General features: G+C 40.0%; 1 protein-coding gene across 2 annotated transcripts in view; it reads right to left on the bottom strand.

Annotated features, from left to right (window-relative positions):
- SLC35F1 (solute carrier family 35 member F1) overlaps positions 1 to 16984 on the bottom strand; it is a 233193-nt gene that overhangs the window by 81574 nt on the left and 134635 nt on the right. For both annotated transcript variants that reach the window (XM_063151066.1, XM_063151068.1), the window contains exon 2: positions 15176 to 15351. In XM_063151066.1, coding sequence (XP_063007136.1) covers positions 15176 to 15351 — 176 coding nt within the window. The remainder of the gene's footprint in view (positions 1 to 15175; positions 15352 to 16984) is intronic.

The raw sequence follows: 16984 nt of genomic DNA, 5'->3' as shown, positions 1-16984 counted from the left end.
CTGATCACAGATGCGACACAGGGCTCTCAGATTACAGAGAGGATGTGAACTGCTGTTCTCCAGGCATGCTGATTCACTCAGCTTTCTGCAAGCCTACATCACTGTTTTGGTCTCAGCTCCCACAGCTCTTTACAGCTTTGTTTCCTTGATTTACATGTCTCTTGATTTACAGGCAATCTCTTCACAGATTTTGTTGCAACCTCCAAAATTTTCCAGAAGGCTACAGAAAGATCATAATGTATCTAGATTTCTGCTGCACTTTGCTTTTTGCCAGGTTCAACCAAATTCTAAACACAATTCCATGTTCAGTCTTGTGGCTATCTCTATTTCAGCATCAACATGATTCTGTCTTTTCAACCAGAACAGGACAAGATCAAAGGACAATTTTTCTCTGAACAGTTATTCCCTGAGGGAGTCAAGGACTTGGAAAGGGGGTACCATCAACTCTTGTCCATAAATAGCCAAATCCCCCACAAATTTGCAATTTGGATATGGTTGGTCTGGTTAGTAATAATATAAAACTCAAACTTGACTACCCAAACAGCCAGCCACCATGCAACCATCTGTGCCAACTGCAATTTCAGGCATCTAGAGCATTTGGTTTTGCAGCCTGTGCCTGCTTTTGAGTTTGACAGAGGCAAAACACAGATTTCTACTTCCACATGCAGGTACCAAAATCCCTTTTGCTGCTCTCAGTCATCTCGCCACTGGAAGCAGGGCAGTTTGGGCACTTACAGGAGATGATCACTGAGCAATGTCACTTTGTGACTCCGGGGCCATTCAGGGTTGGGAAACCAGAGATCAGTTCTTCAGCAAACAGTCCTTGAGAAACTATTCTGTTTATGTGCTCCTGTCTGCAAACCCTTTGCCCAGCAGTTCCCTCGCAGAGTCCTTTTGTCAATCAAACCAGCAAAGCCAGAGTTCCAGCAGTGATATTTCAAATCCTTTCTGCAGTGACACAACGCTAATTGAGAACCACTTTCCCATGCTGGGAACACTTGACCACCAGAGGGGAAGAATGACCTAGGCAGGTCTCAAGGAGGAATCTGAGCAGTCCTGGTGGAAACACTCCTGTGTATTCTCTACTAAGAGGAAAAGGCTGACTGCACTCTTTGGAGGGTCTGTTTGGTAGACAGGCAGTAGAGTTCTGCCACACTCCTACTGCCTTGGTGCTTGGGCACAGTGAATGGACCAATACAGCAAAAATAATCCTCTTGCTAAGGATGCTGCTGGGCTGCAAGGGTGGTTTCCAGAGCAAATATCTGTGTTTTCTGAGCTTTCCCACCTTGCAGATGTCTGACAATGTTCCTAAGATCTTCTCTCACCATGTGCCCCTGAAGCCTCACCAAACTTAATTTCTCACGTTAATATTTTCCTTACCTACTGGATGGTACTCACAGTTGAGAGGAAGCATTGGTTGTGCTTGGCAAAAGATCTACAGAAATACAAAGCTCCTACCTGAAATCCTTGCAATATGATTTCTTGTATCTATTTATTATCTCTAAAAGATACTTTTCTAATACTGGTTCTTAAATTTAGTCAGTTATTGCTGTGCGGTGAGTGGTTCAACTGGGTCACAAAATCTTTTCTGAAAATTTAACTTAGGAGGTCTTAGTACTTTTTATGATCATATAATCATCACTAGGCAATTTAATGTTGGAAGAAAGTGAATAAAAAACCTTTCTCACTATCATTTAAAGCTCTGAAATACTTATTACCAGTGTATCTATTAAAATACTTATTGTCCTTGCTTTGAAGTTAGCAATGTTAATAGGTAATAAAATTAAGTTGTAATGAAGAAATTTTGTTTACTAAATTCCTTGAAGGAGAATCCTTTATTCCTGAATGGCACTGTTGATATGGGATATGATTTTCAGTTGAAAATCACTATCAGTAATTTGTTCACAAATCTTCACTGAAGATATAAATTTTGGATTCTACAACTAATTAATTCCAATTAACAAGTATTAATCTTTGTCTATAAGACTGCAAAAGGCAATGGCAAACATCACTGCTATTGATTCCATCTCCTGCTACTTCCTTAGTTCTACAGCTTTTTATACCTGCCAATAATCTCTCTCTCAATACCCAGAGATATAATTTTTTCAGTGAAAAATTCCGCTTAAGTGTTGCTTACATATATTACCAATAATTGGTCAAGTCCATTAAATACACCTCTGTACATAACAGATTAAATCTATAAAACATTAAACAGAGCTCATGAAAGTACAAAATAAAAGCATCAGTGGAAAATATTAATAGTATGATAGATAATTTTTGAAAGAACATACTCAAGCAGTTTACCTCTCAATATTGTCATTAACAGAAGATAAACTATTCCCTCCCCAAAGCAGAATTAATTGAAATTATGGAAATAAACAAAAGCTTCACCAAATGCCTATGAAGAAATGTCTCTGTAATGCATGCAGGGACAGCTGACAATGAGTTTCCATTTTTATATCACTGTTCAAAATATTAAGAAAAAAGGAGATGCTGTTTGTCAGGTTACTAACAAAATCTGAAATATTGGACTAAAACAACCTGTTTGTTTTGTGAAGATAGAGAAGGAATGTTGATAGAACCTGAAAATTTGCAGTAGGCAGCTTCCAATCTGGAATGAGTTGCTGCGGTACTATCAGGTGGGCGTGTAAAGAAAAGTGAAGGTAATGGTGGAAATTTCAAGCAGAAATATCCTGTGTACATTTGAAGATGGAATTTTCCTTCTTGTTGCAGTTGGCTTGGGCTTATTTGACTGTTTAAGTTTGAATTTCTGGTGCACATACTTAGAAATTATTTTTTAAATACTTGGAGTGTACACATGCTTAAAAATACCTATTGATAGAAATTTCACACCTTGTGCTTTTCCACACAAGTTCATTGACACAGCACCTCTACATTTTAGACTCCCTCCTTTCTCTACAAAGAGGACTATCACTGTCTTCACTGCGTGACAACTGAAACAAGTACCTTGCTTTTAAATCAAGATTGTTTTTACAAAGATGGTTTTAAAGAGAGATTAATCAGCCATAAAGATGACATGTCTTCATTCAGATTTAGGCATGGATACAATCCTTATAACAGAGACACTGAAATACAGCCTATGTATGAAATGAGTCAGCCCTGCTAAAATTGTTTCTATCATCAAGGCATAGCAACGGAGCAACTCTTCCACAGATACTCTGGGAACTCTTCCTTGCAATCACACACTTTCATTGATAGAAAATACTTTTGCTAATAAAAAAAGATATGTTTCTATGTTGTAGAAACGTATACAAGGGGAAGTAGTTATGTATACATGCCCAAACTTCTGTGTTGCCTTGCATTTTATGTTTATTTCAATAGGCTCCCAAAAAGATCTTGGTGAGTGTGCTCTCTATGTTAAAAAAGGATTCTATTGAGTAGTCATTATATTACTGGCAAGAAATACTATTGTAAACACCCCCATAATTTGTCTTCTTAAAGGCAGGTTGTTCTGAGATATGACTTGAGTACTCACACCTTGGAGCAACAACACATTTCTTTTCTGCAGTGTGCCATATCCTTCAAAGAAAAAAGAACCCTACTTTCTTTTTTATTGGTTTTATTTTACTCCATGCTTCAGAGAAACAGTCTTCTGATAAAAACAGACTATTTTATATTTTCTAGGCAAACAACAATAGAAGAAACACATCCAATACCCTTGCTAAATGAAAAGTGGCTGGATTCCCACATTTCTAATACTCCATTCCCCAGAGAAAAAGTAGGTGTGTTTGAGTGCACAGACCTCAGACAATCATGAACTGCAGACTCACCAGCATTCCCAAGTATTATTGTCCACGCAATTTCAGTGTTACAGCTGCAGTGGGGAGAAATGTGAAAGTTTGAGTCCTCTTTCTGCTCAGTAACTTCTAGTGATTATTACTTTCCCTGCAGATCCTCAGTAGAGCGCTTTCCCAGAGAGAGAGGCAGTCTGCCATAGGTGTAAAACACCAGTGGGAAGAGGAACATGGCACTTGGGATGTGACAGTGGTGTGTGCCAACCGTGCTATCATTGAGAGAGGAACTAAAACATCAGGGCACATGCTTTTTGATGCAACGTGCTTGGGCCTTGGCAGGGTTTCTCCACCTTGTCCATCTGACATGCTGTTGTTCCTCACACAACATGTCCCACATCCACTTAAAATTCACTCAGACTTCCTACTGTGAGGCTGTTTCTGTAACTTCAGCTCCTGCCAGCCTACCACTCCCTGAGCTACCTGGTTTTCTTAGAAATCACTCAACCCAATCATCTCAACCCAGTGACTGCTGGCCACCTGACTCAACAACCAAGTTCATGCAGACCTCTTATCTCCAGCTTTAGCAGGGACCAGCTCACAAAAAACATTTCTATATCAGGTTTGACTCAGTCATGAGAGCATCAGACATTCATTGGAATCCTTCAAGTTTTTTTTATGCACTCTTCAGCTTTGGAATACAATCTTAACACAAGACATTTTGTCTTAAGACAAAATTTAACCCAGTTTAGTTTCAGCACACTTTTGCAAAAGATTGGGGCCTTCACCAGCATCCATGCATTCTGGAATTCACATCCATGGCTGGGAAGAGCTCACTGGTGACTTGGTTTACCCATGGAAAGCTTGGCAACCGGCAAGTTTCTGTTCCCCTAGTGGCATTTCATCTCTTTGAATTGTTATAAAAGCTGTGAGTGGACATGACATGTTCCTAGTCATGCTGTGGCTTTTTCTTATCATATGCCTGCCCAATTGAGCATGAAGCCTAGCTCAGGAAAACATGAAATTCTGGTATCTTGAGATGATAAGCAATACAAAATAATTTTAAAAATAAATTCTACCAAAAATACATACTTTGGGATTTTTTATATGTACACATGCATATAATTAGACGTGTGTGCATGGAAAAACTCCATCAATATAAACCACCTTAGGTCCTTTTAAATGAAAACAAATCTTTTACATGCCAAACTTAATAAATAAGGGCACTAGTTGCTCTTTTTCTACACCAAGCTGTTGAAATCTTAATAGGACACTTGAAAGCACATTCAAACCAAAGATTCCGACTAGCAGTGAAAACAAACAGCATATATCAAAATTTATGTTGATGAACACGACACTCCCTCCCTTATGCCATCAATGATGCAAATCACTGCAGATCCATTTGATTAAAATAGTGACAGTTCACTTCTACTCTGGGGTATTAAAACCTCCTTTAGCATTAGGCAAAACAAAACCAAGTATCAGATCACACACAGATAATCAGAGCAGCATGGACAAGTGATATTGTGCAAGCATTCTAGTAGCTGCACAGGAGCAAGTTCATTAATATTTAACTCAGAAAAGGCACAGATGCATAATTTTCCTTTGAAACCTTATTTGCTATATTTCTGCAATAGTTACAAAAATATCCCTATGAATTGACTGTCGCTGTGCTAAAACTGAAAACTAAGGGGTAAGTGCTCCTTTGAGACATGCACATGGCCTCTCCCTCCCCTGTGCATTTGGAGCACTCACTATTGCTATCAGCAAAGCTCCCACCTTTACCTCAAAGCTCCCTCCTCTCATCAGGGAAATGTGTGCAAGAAATGGAGGAGGCTGACAGACAGCATATATTATCCTTCTCCTTTTCTCTTTCATGTTAAATCAGGAAAGATAATGTAGCGGGAGGTTCTAACAGAGTCGGTTGCTAGTGACCTTGAGCTGCTCTGTAGTGAATTGGGTCTAGAGCATTTTTAAGGTTTGTGAGCAGCGTTACAGCCAAAGGGACTAAGAGGTGAGTCCCCAGGTCCCTGCATCCCGAACACCTTCCAGAAGTGACCTGGTGTCCTGTGACCTGTGCTTGGCACCTCAGCAGCAGAAGGGAGAGACAGCACAACTGCAACTTGAATGTTGAGTGCTACATTTATAAACATTTTTTCAGATGAAGCTGCAATTATTATTATAGCACTATCATCCAGAAATGTAACAGGAATGCAAGGTGACCAGATGCCAATAGCTAACAGTTCAGCTAAATACAAAGGAAAAATGATTATAAAGTGGTAGATAAACTTACAGGATACTTGCACATTTTTGTTTCAAAGATGTATTTAGTTGTAAAAATAAATATATGTATAACCTTGGTAGTAAGGGACATGAAAGAAGACAAAATCACTGCTTGTGTTAGGACTAAGTATTAAGTGTGAGGCAGAAGAATAAGCTGAGAATACAGCTTTATCCTACTGGCATAACTTTTTATTCCCTTGATTCATGCTGTCTTATAGTCCTTATTTTAGAAAAGGTAGTACTTCCAAACCTTCAGAAAGGATGTGATCTTCACAGGGACTTTCCTGCAAGTCTTGTGTACAGTTTACAACTGGGCTCTGCAAAATGGGAAGCTATTGAGCCTTTGATTTAATGAAAACTTAGGAAGTCAATTCAATTCACTGCAGGGACTGCTTTGTTCTTTCATTATGATTCCTTTTTAATGAGAGAGACGATGGCAAGGATAAACTCCATTCCTCGGAATTTTTACACTAATTACATACAAAGCACCATTCTGGCAGAGCGGGACTTATCTCCTTCAGGCAATGCAGTTATCATCTTGTAACCACACTTCAGATCTCCCACATGAACGCTGGAGCTACGTGTGCTGAATGTGGATCCTGCTAGCCTGGCTAGCTCTTTGGCTTGATGAATGTTTAAATATTCCATAAATCACAGGGAAATACTGATACTGCATGAAGAGGCAGAGACAACCCTTGCATTCTGCTTACAGCTGTAGGATCAAGGGTGCACTATTTTATCAGAACCATTAACTTCCCTCATTGAAGTGGGAAGGGATGGTTGGTTTTGCAAACAGTACTTGAGATGTTTATGTATTAACAAGAGCCAGACACATATACTACCTCTACAAAGGACAGTTATCCCTTCATTCTACCAAAAAATCAAGTGTTTGTGATTCAGCTCACATCCTTATGAGACAATTTATTATTTGACATACTGTGAGGCAATCTGGGCTACACGGAGAGCTTCATTACCCTCAAATAAAATTACTGAGAACAACATTCACCCCTCTGCAATACCCTGATACTGTGGAGTAAGTTTCAAAGCTCAATCTATGCTCACGGCCACGGTATCTCAGCACTTCTGACGCTGTGCTATCTCACTTTCTACCTGCTCAAAAGCCTTGATTCTTTCACCTACAACATCTGTGCCCCTGTTTGAGCCTGTGGTACAAAATACATGTAATGGCATCTGCAGAGATGGAGACAAAAATCAAGCAGCAAGATGCATGAGGGGTAGGTACAAACTGCGCTTCCTCAGAGCTTCCTCGAGCCTGCCCACTCATCCTTCTAGTGATGAGGTTTATCGTCTCAAACAGGAACTCACAGCCTTGTGCTCAGATTGGCACTGTCTTCAAAGGACTGGCAGGGCTCCTGGAAAAGTAAGCAGGGAGGGAGCTTTCCAGGCTCAGCAACAAAATCTAAATCCTTATCCAAAGATAAATGCTTGCAAATATATGTTGCAGATTTGCCTCTCAGACTTAGGTGCTGGCATCACCAAGAAAAGCATGACAGCATGAAATGCCACATTGTGATGATTTTTTGATTCTGCTGAATTTCACTAGCTACCTGTGATTTTGCAGCTGTGAGCTGAGTAACTGCAATGCTTCCCATTTTATTGCATGTGTCGTTTCTATTTATAGACTTACTGGCATAAAATGGCCACAGCTGGCTAAATGCTCCTAAAATGAATGTACATTTACCTCCAGGGCAAAACTGCCTTTTTCTCAAGTAGTATATTCAGCATAGACATTGCCTCACAGCAATGATGCAGCATCTTGATGCAAACATGCTTCATCACCGAGGACTTTGGCCAGCCTCAAGCTCAGCATCCCTTTCACGCTCGCTGCACTCAGTGCCTGTAAGGTTTGCTCTCATAAAATATGCACCAGTCTTTGAACCATGGTGCAAATCTGAATGCTGTGTCTGGAAGGTACTGGCTGAGGGCATAAACTTGGCAGCCAGAAAGATAACCAGGTCTGAGCTTCCCAAAGTGAGAGTGATCTGAACTGCCTGATTTGAATCTTCCAGGGACTTTTTTACAAGGAGAGGTATCCCTAGTGCAACTTTAGAACAAATTCATTCTCTGTGTGGAAAAGACTTCCCATTCCCTCATTTAGGTCAAGAGAATGGTTAGAGAAATCTCTTTTTTTCCCTGTGCTCTTGTCTGCATCACCAAGCACAGGAAAAATGAGGTTTTCCTATCCTTTCACACAATGCACTCTTGCAGCTGTTGTCCCTGATGGCACAAAGGATGCTTCCTTAAGCACCAAATCTATTTTGAAAGCAACCTAATAACAAGAGGTGTCTCAGGGTTGAACGAACTGCATCAGGGATCAAGGGACACTACTGCAGAGAATGCTACAGCACGGATGCTTGATTAGGGCAGGCCTTTATTGCTTTGGGGTTATCATGATTGTATTAGTGATTGCATCATTAAACCAGGACATACCGTGCTCAAGCTTAACTGCTGCCACCTCCGTCAGAGAGGAACAGTGCTTTCCAATTTTCAGCTTGTATGTGCTATGGGATGTACATTATTTATTCCCATGATAGCATGCAGGAGCATATAATGTGCTGCTTTGGCTAGGATTAAAAAAAGGAAAGATATTTTGTAACACACGATGCATATTGTGGGTTTGTACAGCAAGTGCTTACCTAACGACCAGGAGCAGCTTATTGAGAGAAATAACTCCAAAAAGAAAAAGCTGAGGGGCTTTTTGAGCCTCTGCCTGCCATTGTATTTGCCCTATGTTTGGGGCCAGGATTCCTCTCCGTAAGTGTTTATTTGTACCTTGTTAAACAGCTGGCAAAGCAAAGCACACATGATGGAAATGAAAATTGACAAAGCCCTGAGATGCCTGGTCCTTTGTGTGGGTGGAAAGGAGAAGCAGGGCCAAAGCAGAAAGCATCTGTTTGCTGGTCAGTGTAACAAGAACTGCTGAAAGTGAAAAAAACCCTGAGGATTAAAAAATACCATCCAACATCTCTGCTAGGAATAACCAAACAAATAAGAACAAAAGACAGAGGTCAAGTCTACTGGTTTTAACCCTGTCTTTGTATCCCCAACATGGTCTTTTTTTTTTTTTTTTACCCTGCCTTTCCAGCTACATGGAATAATCATATTGTGCTGAAATTGCATCTGTTTTAGTCTTATGGCTAACAATGCAAGATGACTTCACTGGACTGGGAAGGGAAATTCGATGTTTAGAGCAACTATCATAAAGAAGAAAAATCGCAAGTTTCTGTATGAAAACTTTACATATCTGAAAATTTTGACACCTCACTGAATTGTTATCACCTACAGAGTAAAATAACGAAGGTTCATTCAGCAGCAGCAGCATTCAACATTTTGTAGCAGGAAATTTTAAAAACTCAATTGGAAGTAGAGTGAAAATTCAAACACAATTATTATGTAAATAGAACTGAACAGAAATCTGGCTCTGGTCACACTGTTTTTTTTTCCAGCTAGCTTGCTGTGGTGTCCATGATATGATAGGCAAATCCCAAATACATAACGTATCATAATCCTTGCTCCTCTGAGCATGCTATCCAAAACTGAAAATTGCACATTACAAAAAAAGATCTCTGCAATTTGAAGTGTCTGTAAATAGGCAGCATTCTAGTTTCATTTCTCCTAAAGTATAGAATTCCCTCTGAATATGAAAAGGGCTCTTCAGATCCCAAACAAAGGGACTATTTGGCTGACCATTCTCATAATAAACATATCCCACACTGTTTGGCATCCCTAATTAGAAGCCCAGAGTAATTAGGAGAAAGTACATTGCAGACAGCAATGTGTAACACAGCAGGGAGATTCTGCAGCATTGCTACAAGAATACCAAAGACCTGAAGGTCATTATTTTTCACTGGTTCCAAGCCACATTTGCTGCTGTGTTTCATTTTTACAACCCAGAATGATCATGGCCCCTTGCACTGGGAGGGCTGTGAGAATCATAGAATCAGAGAATGGTTTGGGCTGGAAAAGACCTTGAAGACTATCCAGTTCCAACACCCCTGCCATGAGCAAGGACCCTTCCACTAGACCAGGTTGCTCAGATCCCCATCCAACCTAGCCTGGAACACTTCCAGGGATGGGGCATCTAAACCTACTTCCAGTTTAAAGCCATTTCCCCCCATCCTATCTCTACATACCTTTGTCAAATGGAAGAGATGGGCCAGCTGGACTTGCCCTTCCCTGTGCTTCAAGGGCAATGTCACATCTTCTTGCAATGTCTGCCATGTGTTTGCAGGCCAGTGTGTGGGCTGAGCTGTTGCCTTGAGAATCCAAGGACCCCTTCTATCACAGCTAGATAGAGCAATAAAGCTACTTGGCTGCAGCTTTGAACATTTTATTTGACTGGAGGGATACCAAGCTCTTTGTTTTACAGCATGGCATGAGCATGCTTAGGAAACTGAACAGTGATGAAATGGATCTCTTCTAATCAAAATCACTCCCTGCCATCCTCAGTGAAGAGGAAATTCTGACAGGATCAATGCCTTTCCAGAAGACATTTCATCCCAATGGTACAACATATATTGTCCAAAGTACATGATATCTAATATAGTTTGATCAGCTTAAATAATATACTTTGTTTCCCAGACAAACAAGATTGTTCTTACTGGCAATTGACAAAAAAAAGGTGTTGGTTTAAAAGAAATTCTGTTATGTCTGCCTAAGTTACGTGCATAATACTAGCTTTGTATTAATATACATTTACTACTAGAATGGAAATAAGTAAAAAGAGACATTTACCCTTTCAATCATTCAATAAATAGCTGACAAGCACCGCAGTGAAAAAAAAACCAACTCCTATATAGCAGTTCCTTCCTTCAATTAGCTGGTTTTGGTCAACTTTGGTGAAGTAGGAGTGATGCTGGGGAGGAGTGCCATTATCTAAATAGAAATACATACTTGGATAGCAGACACATCAGGAAATTACATACGGCTGAGATACTAATGGCATAAACCACCCTGAGATAGAAATGCTTAAAAAAATGATATGCCAGTAAGAGGTCTGCAGTCTTACTAGTCTCACAGGACTCTCTGGCTTACTCAGGGGCACAGATCACCTTTAATTATGTGTCAAATCTAAGACATTACAGTTACTGTAGGGAAAACTCTATTTCTATCGACAGATGATATAACCTCATCACTTGACCTAGAAGCAGGATTCATCCAGACATACAGAGATTCATAAAAAATGTTTCTGAACTAGCAGATTATTGCCATCTCTTAGTACCGGTGGGCTGAAAATACTCAGTAACTTGTTGCTCTAAAATGCAAGGAGCAGCTTGCAGTGTGGAGCCCTACTCACACAGAATCTGGCCCTCAAGGCTTTGTGGTTCCCATCTGCTCAAAAGACACTTCCATTGCTCCCTCATTTCTTGTTTTCCAGAATAACAAAAAAATAGCAGTTTCGGGTTCTTTTTCTGTTTTTAATGATGTCTAGTAGATGTGTTGTTTTCATTTGTAGCATATGTGACGTGGCTTTTAGAAGTAATTTATTTCTGGTGGCAAGCTGCTGAGGCTTGCTCCCATGTTGGCTGTTAGCAATTAACACCTTCTGGTCCACTATGGACAATTTCCCACTTCCTGCTTTTTAAGGTGCTAAAACTAATCTCCACCAGCTCTATCCCTCACAGCTCCATTTCACCCATTTGAGGCTTTTCTCACTGATAGCCAAGGTTTTTCTTTTCCTCCACTAATAATGACATAGGACCCAGAGGATACAGGGAAGTATCCCTAGATGCTTTTGTCAAGCATTTCCCTCTGCTAACGAGGAGACTGAGGTGAGATAATATGTGTTAAAACCTTCTCAGAGGTGTTACCATGGACAAACACAAGTTCTGGCTGTGAAAACAACAGGCGTGAGAGGAAGCTACCTCAAGAGAGGGAACTGAGAATGACCTCATTACCTGTAAAATGTTTGGCAGATTTATTTTCATCAAAAAATCCAAGTTTAGACAAATTCTTCCACTTTTTCATGACCTGTTCCTGAGTGGTATCCATGTTTTAAGGTCCATATGACAATCTCACAAGAACAGCTCTCCTTCAATGTTTTTGCCAGTTTTTATTTTCGGTCATGAGAGCAAAGTTGCAATGATGATGAAAAGCCTTACTTATATGGACTTCACTGCTTAAAACTATTGAGTCTACTTTTACTCCTTGAAACTCCTCTTTTTTTGGGGATTTAGATTTGGGTTTTGGGTTTTGTTTTGTTGGGGTTTTTTTGCATTTTTTTAACGTGAAAATGAAGTTTTAAAAATTCAGAGATTCTGACACCTGCAGGACTGTGCCTCTCCACTACCTGATGACATGTTGATTCATTGCAAGCTGACAATCCTAATCTACGTATCCATTAGAGTGAGCACTGCGGTAAAATTATTTTGGAAAACAATCTCAATTCAATATAAAAATGTAGCGGACACTGCTGATGCTGGGCTAACTTTAGCTGCTGGAAGCTGAGCATTCACTGCAGAAGGTTTTAGTCAGAAAAGCTCAGGAGCTTTAATCATCTGCTAATGATGATTTTCAGAGACCAGTGCAAATTCCGCCTTTTCATTATCACTCAGGGAGCATATAAGAACAGCGAGGGACGGCTAAGTCCAAGGGCATCCAGATTAAATCAAATTTTGGAACAAGCCTCTAAAGAAAGAGGAACTCTATGTCTTGAGGAAATTATAACTTTCAGTCCTAGAGTGAATTCAGGGTTTTTTTGGCTACCCCAAGTGACACCTCCTTAAACACTACATTTCTGCAAAAATCCCAGGAATTAACAAAGCAAGGAAAGAAAAAGACAAAGGGATGCAATTATTTTTTACTACAAATCAATTTATGATGGTTTGATTTCTGAAGGAGAAAGAGAATGATTTAAAAAATTTTCATTCTTTTATAGAGAAGAACCATACTTGAAAAAAAAAGTTTTTTGATGATGTCAGCACTCAGAACAGAATCATCATTAATATTATTATGTGATTTCCATCTATTAATGAAGCCACATGATTAGAGCTGCTAGAGAAACTGCCTTAATGGAACAAACACAGATAATGGATTTGAATAAATACACAAGCAAAAAGACAACGTCAGGCTCACTCAGCTGGCAACACTAAATGCCGAGTAAATAAATAGGCTGTGTAGTGCTGTACCATCCAGCAGGAATGTTATGATGAATGCCTGGATTACTGCTTTCATAGCTTCTGTAGCCAATTTTATTTTGGGTTTTTTTGGATGAAACCATCTTTTTGGGGTTTTTTTTTTACAGCTTCTTTTACAGACAATTCCATTGGTATCCTTTACATGTGCCCTAGTTGTTTGTGTGGTCTGTAATCAACCACAGCCATTTTCAAACACCTTCCCCAGCCCTCCTCGCTTGTCCAGAAAACATTTTCCACATATTCCTAACCCTTTACCACTTAGTTCCCAAACCTATCATATTGGCACAACAGATACTTCTGACAAACTCCCTCTAGTCCACAACCATATTTTTAAACAGAGTCAGAAAAATATTTATAAAGTACCTTTTTAATACATATTTATGTATGAGTAAAGCAGAGTGCTTGATAGCATTTTTAGATGTCAATATACACCAGACATCAAACCTTATTCCAAATTAGCCTCTGTAATGCACAGCAGAATGCAGTATCTATATGGGTATACCCTCTCACAAGCATTTTCAAAAAAGTAAAATCTATTTAAGAGTCCATATAGGGACTTGCCTTTCACAGTATCTAAATCAGTCCAGAGGAGGACATTTCTGGGACAGAACTTGTGAACATCTAGGCAATCCTACACTCAGAATAATTATTTTTAAACACAGTTCTCCAGAAAGCTGCTACTAATAACACATTTTAAACCTTTGGCAGAGCAAAGTATGTGGTGATGTTTCCCCCTACACAAACTGAAATACCAAGACAGTGAAACAGTGCCTGAGCAATCTCTCCTTATATAAGAGTCAACATTTCCTTTGCACATTGGCTTTTAGCATCTCTGCAAAATGCCAGTGGGGACCAATGTTTATAAAACTTATGTTGTAATATGCTTAAGTGCTTTGTGCTGGAGTACAGAAGTATTTTTTTGACTGTTCATTTTTGCATAGAAATTAAGTCCTTGCTGCTTTGGAACACTTTTAGCATTGTATCACAAGACTGTACAATCAGTGAAGAACTTAAGCTTCAGGGTTGTTCCCTTAAAAGATCAAAGACCAATCCAAAAATTATTGCTCCTGTAAGAAAACATGAGCTTTTCAGTATGCTGATAAATGTACCACGGCCTAATACATTTTGTAGTTGTTATCCTCCACAGAGCCCTACCCTCCTTATGTCAAGAGAACACATGATATTTTTTCTCTTTTATTTAGCTTCTAATCTACGTGTTCTGTGAAGGTGAATAAATAAAATTGTTACAAAAAGAAGAGTGGCTGAGAAATGTACTTAAATGGATTCACTTCCCACACCTCATCTAGAAACGAAATCTCAAAGAAGGGAAGAGATGTGCAGGAAAGGCACAACCCTCCATAAAAAATATAGACTGTCAAAGAGAGCATCATTAGATAAACAGTACCAAAGCATACTGCCTAATGTAATGCATTTCTCATTTTGGAGGTCAGATTGGTTACACAGGCCCTATGGCAAAGCAGTGACAGGGCCATGGAGCTGCTCTGCCCAAACCTCCCCTCAGAGAGAGAGCACCCCAAAATCTCTCCCTTCATCTCCTACTTCCCAGCAGTTAAAAGTTGGCTGCTATTTCTTTCTGTCTAGTAAGGGAACTACTGAATTGCCATGGTCAGCACCTGGAACTAGCAAGCTCTTCTTTGCTTGCATCTGAGCTCTCCTCAGTCTATGTAAGATCCAAAGCATTCTTGAAGTATTTCCCAGCAAGGCAAGAACAACCAGAATTCAAAAGTACTGATGTTTACTTTAGCTTCTAGGTAGCACCCCAGTCCTTGAGATCTAATGCTTCATTCTTTGCTAATGAAGATTTGTTGGTGTTTTTTTCAGTTCATCCAATACATATTTCTAGGTAATGTAAATATAGAACAAATGTTAGTGGTATATGTGACTAAATCATATTGCTTGTTGCTGTTCTGCAGAAGCCTTTATCCCGACTGCTTTCTATAAAAGTTTCAGAGAGCCACTCACCTTGTCTGACGGCTAGTGTTGTCGTGTAGACCAAGAACAGAAGGATATAATTGAGGAAGCTCTGGAAAACAGGTGTGTTGGCATGGAAGTCTTCTGACAGATACTTGCTTGTGAGACCAATGCCACAGATAAGGAGGGAGAGTACCTGGCCAAGTGCCACAGACAGCAAGAGATCCCTGAAAGGAATGAGAATAACAGACATAAAACACTCAGCCTCCTCACTAAGGAGGAAATGCTCATCCTCCTCCAGGAATCACGTTCAGCACTTCTGGGACATGGAAGAAACATGATGCTTCAGTCAACGAGGGGACCTGCTGGGTATAGCCAACATAACATTTCCATTATTCCTGCTCTTATCATGAGCATAAACATTGTGCCAACATAGTAGTTCTTATTCACATGTTAAGCAACAGCAGATGGCACGTCCCTACCGTTTAATTTTGCATTTCACATTTCACAAAGGATAAATGATAATTTAAATCAACCAAAACACAGAACTGCTTCCTTTGAGCATCCTCCTTAAAAGAAAGACCCAGGGTTATCATTCAGACACAGTGGGAAACACAGCTTTCAGGACTTAGCAGCCAAAGAGAAAAAGAAGATAAAGGATCATGTTTCATCATCAAGATGAATATACATTTTATCATATAAACTATTATTCCATCTACTCTGGATAAATATATTTACATTTTGTTTCACCTTTCCAAGTGCTTACTTTCTCTTCTGCTTGATGGGAACACGAGATTGCAATTTTCCCCTTCCTGTCTCCTGGTTGCTAGAAATATACTTTCTGGTTAGGCTTTTTTGCTTTAATCTGTTTTTCTTATTTTTAATCTCCAGTATCTTCTGCATTCTCCTATTATAATCCCATTCTCCTTCCCCACAGGCTTCAAATAGTCTCTTCATTTGTGCATGTTCTCTGTCTTCCTATAATATTCTCTTTACTGCAGAAATTGCTACATCTGAAAGATTTTTTTCCTCCAAATACCTCCATCTCTTTTACTCTTCTTGTAGACTTTATTATCAAACCACACAGCCCAACTGAGTCTAAACAATCTTCCTTTTCCAAATTCTGGCACAGGATCTCCCATGCCCACAACACAGAAATATCTGTATTTTTTAAATTACCCTTAAGAGTTTTCCCAGGTCCCCATGTGTCACCACTCTCATGCTGACCAGGCCTGCTCTACAGCTACACCCTCCCATGCAGAGAAACGAAATGCAAAAAGTGTTGGTCTGGTAGAGAAGCAAGCAAAAACAATGCCAGGGAGAGCAAAAGGGGATCCAAAGGGGACATCTGGTCTGAGCCCTGCCCACTGCTACTGCTGCTGTCACCAGCCCCCAGAAAAGAGGGGCTGAACTCCCTGGGGAAGACGTGAAGGAGAGGAGCATGTTCTGCAATGTCTCATTGGAACCTGGAATGAGGAAAGGGAACTAGGCAATCCTAAGGGAGTAGAGGAAGGAGGGCAGCACCCTGCTCAGCTATAACACTATTTCATCTGTGTTCTCTGCCAGACAGTTAAAAAAATATTGCTTCAAGGCTGCTTTGCTTTCCCTGACAGATTTCCCTGACCTCGGCTCTGTGTGTTTGGCAGTGATGAGCATCTGTGCTCCCACAACTTGGTAAACTCAAGTGTCAAGCTCATTTCCCTTTTTCTCATAAACAATCCTCCCACTAATGTGTCGTGGTGTCAGTCATGGCGTGATTTAACCAAAGAGACACTGGAAAGCACGGGAGGCTGGGTGCTCATATTCAGCTAACATACCTCGCTGACAAACAGCCTGACACACAGAGTGAAGAACAAACTT

The sequence above is a fragment of the Melospiza melodia genome, chromosome 3 (genome assembly GCF_035770615.1).
Source record: "Melospiza melodia melodia isolate bMelMel2 chromosome 3, bMelMel2.pri, whole genome shotgun sequence".
NCBI classification, from domain to species: domain Eukaryota; kingdom Metazoa; phylum Chordata; class Aves; order Passeriformes; family Passerellidae; genus Melospiza; species Melospiza melodia.
The sequence above is the reverse complement of the archived record's forward strand: the minus strand, read 5'-3'. Positions and strand labels throughout refer to the sequence as shown.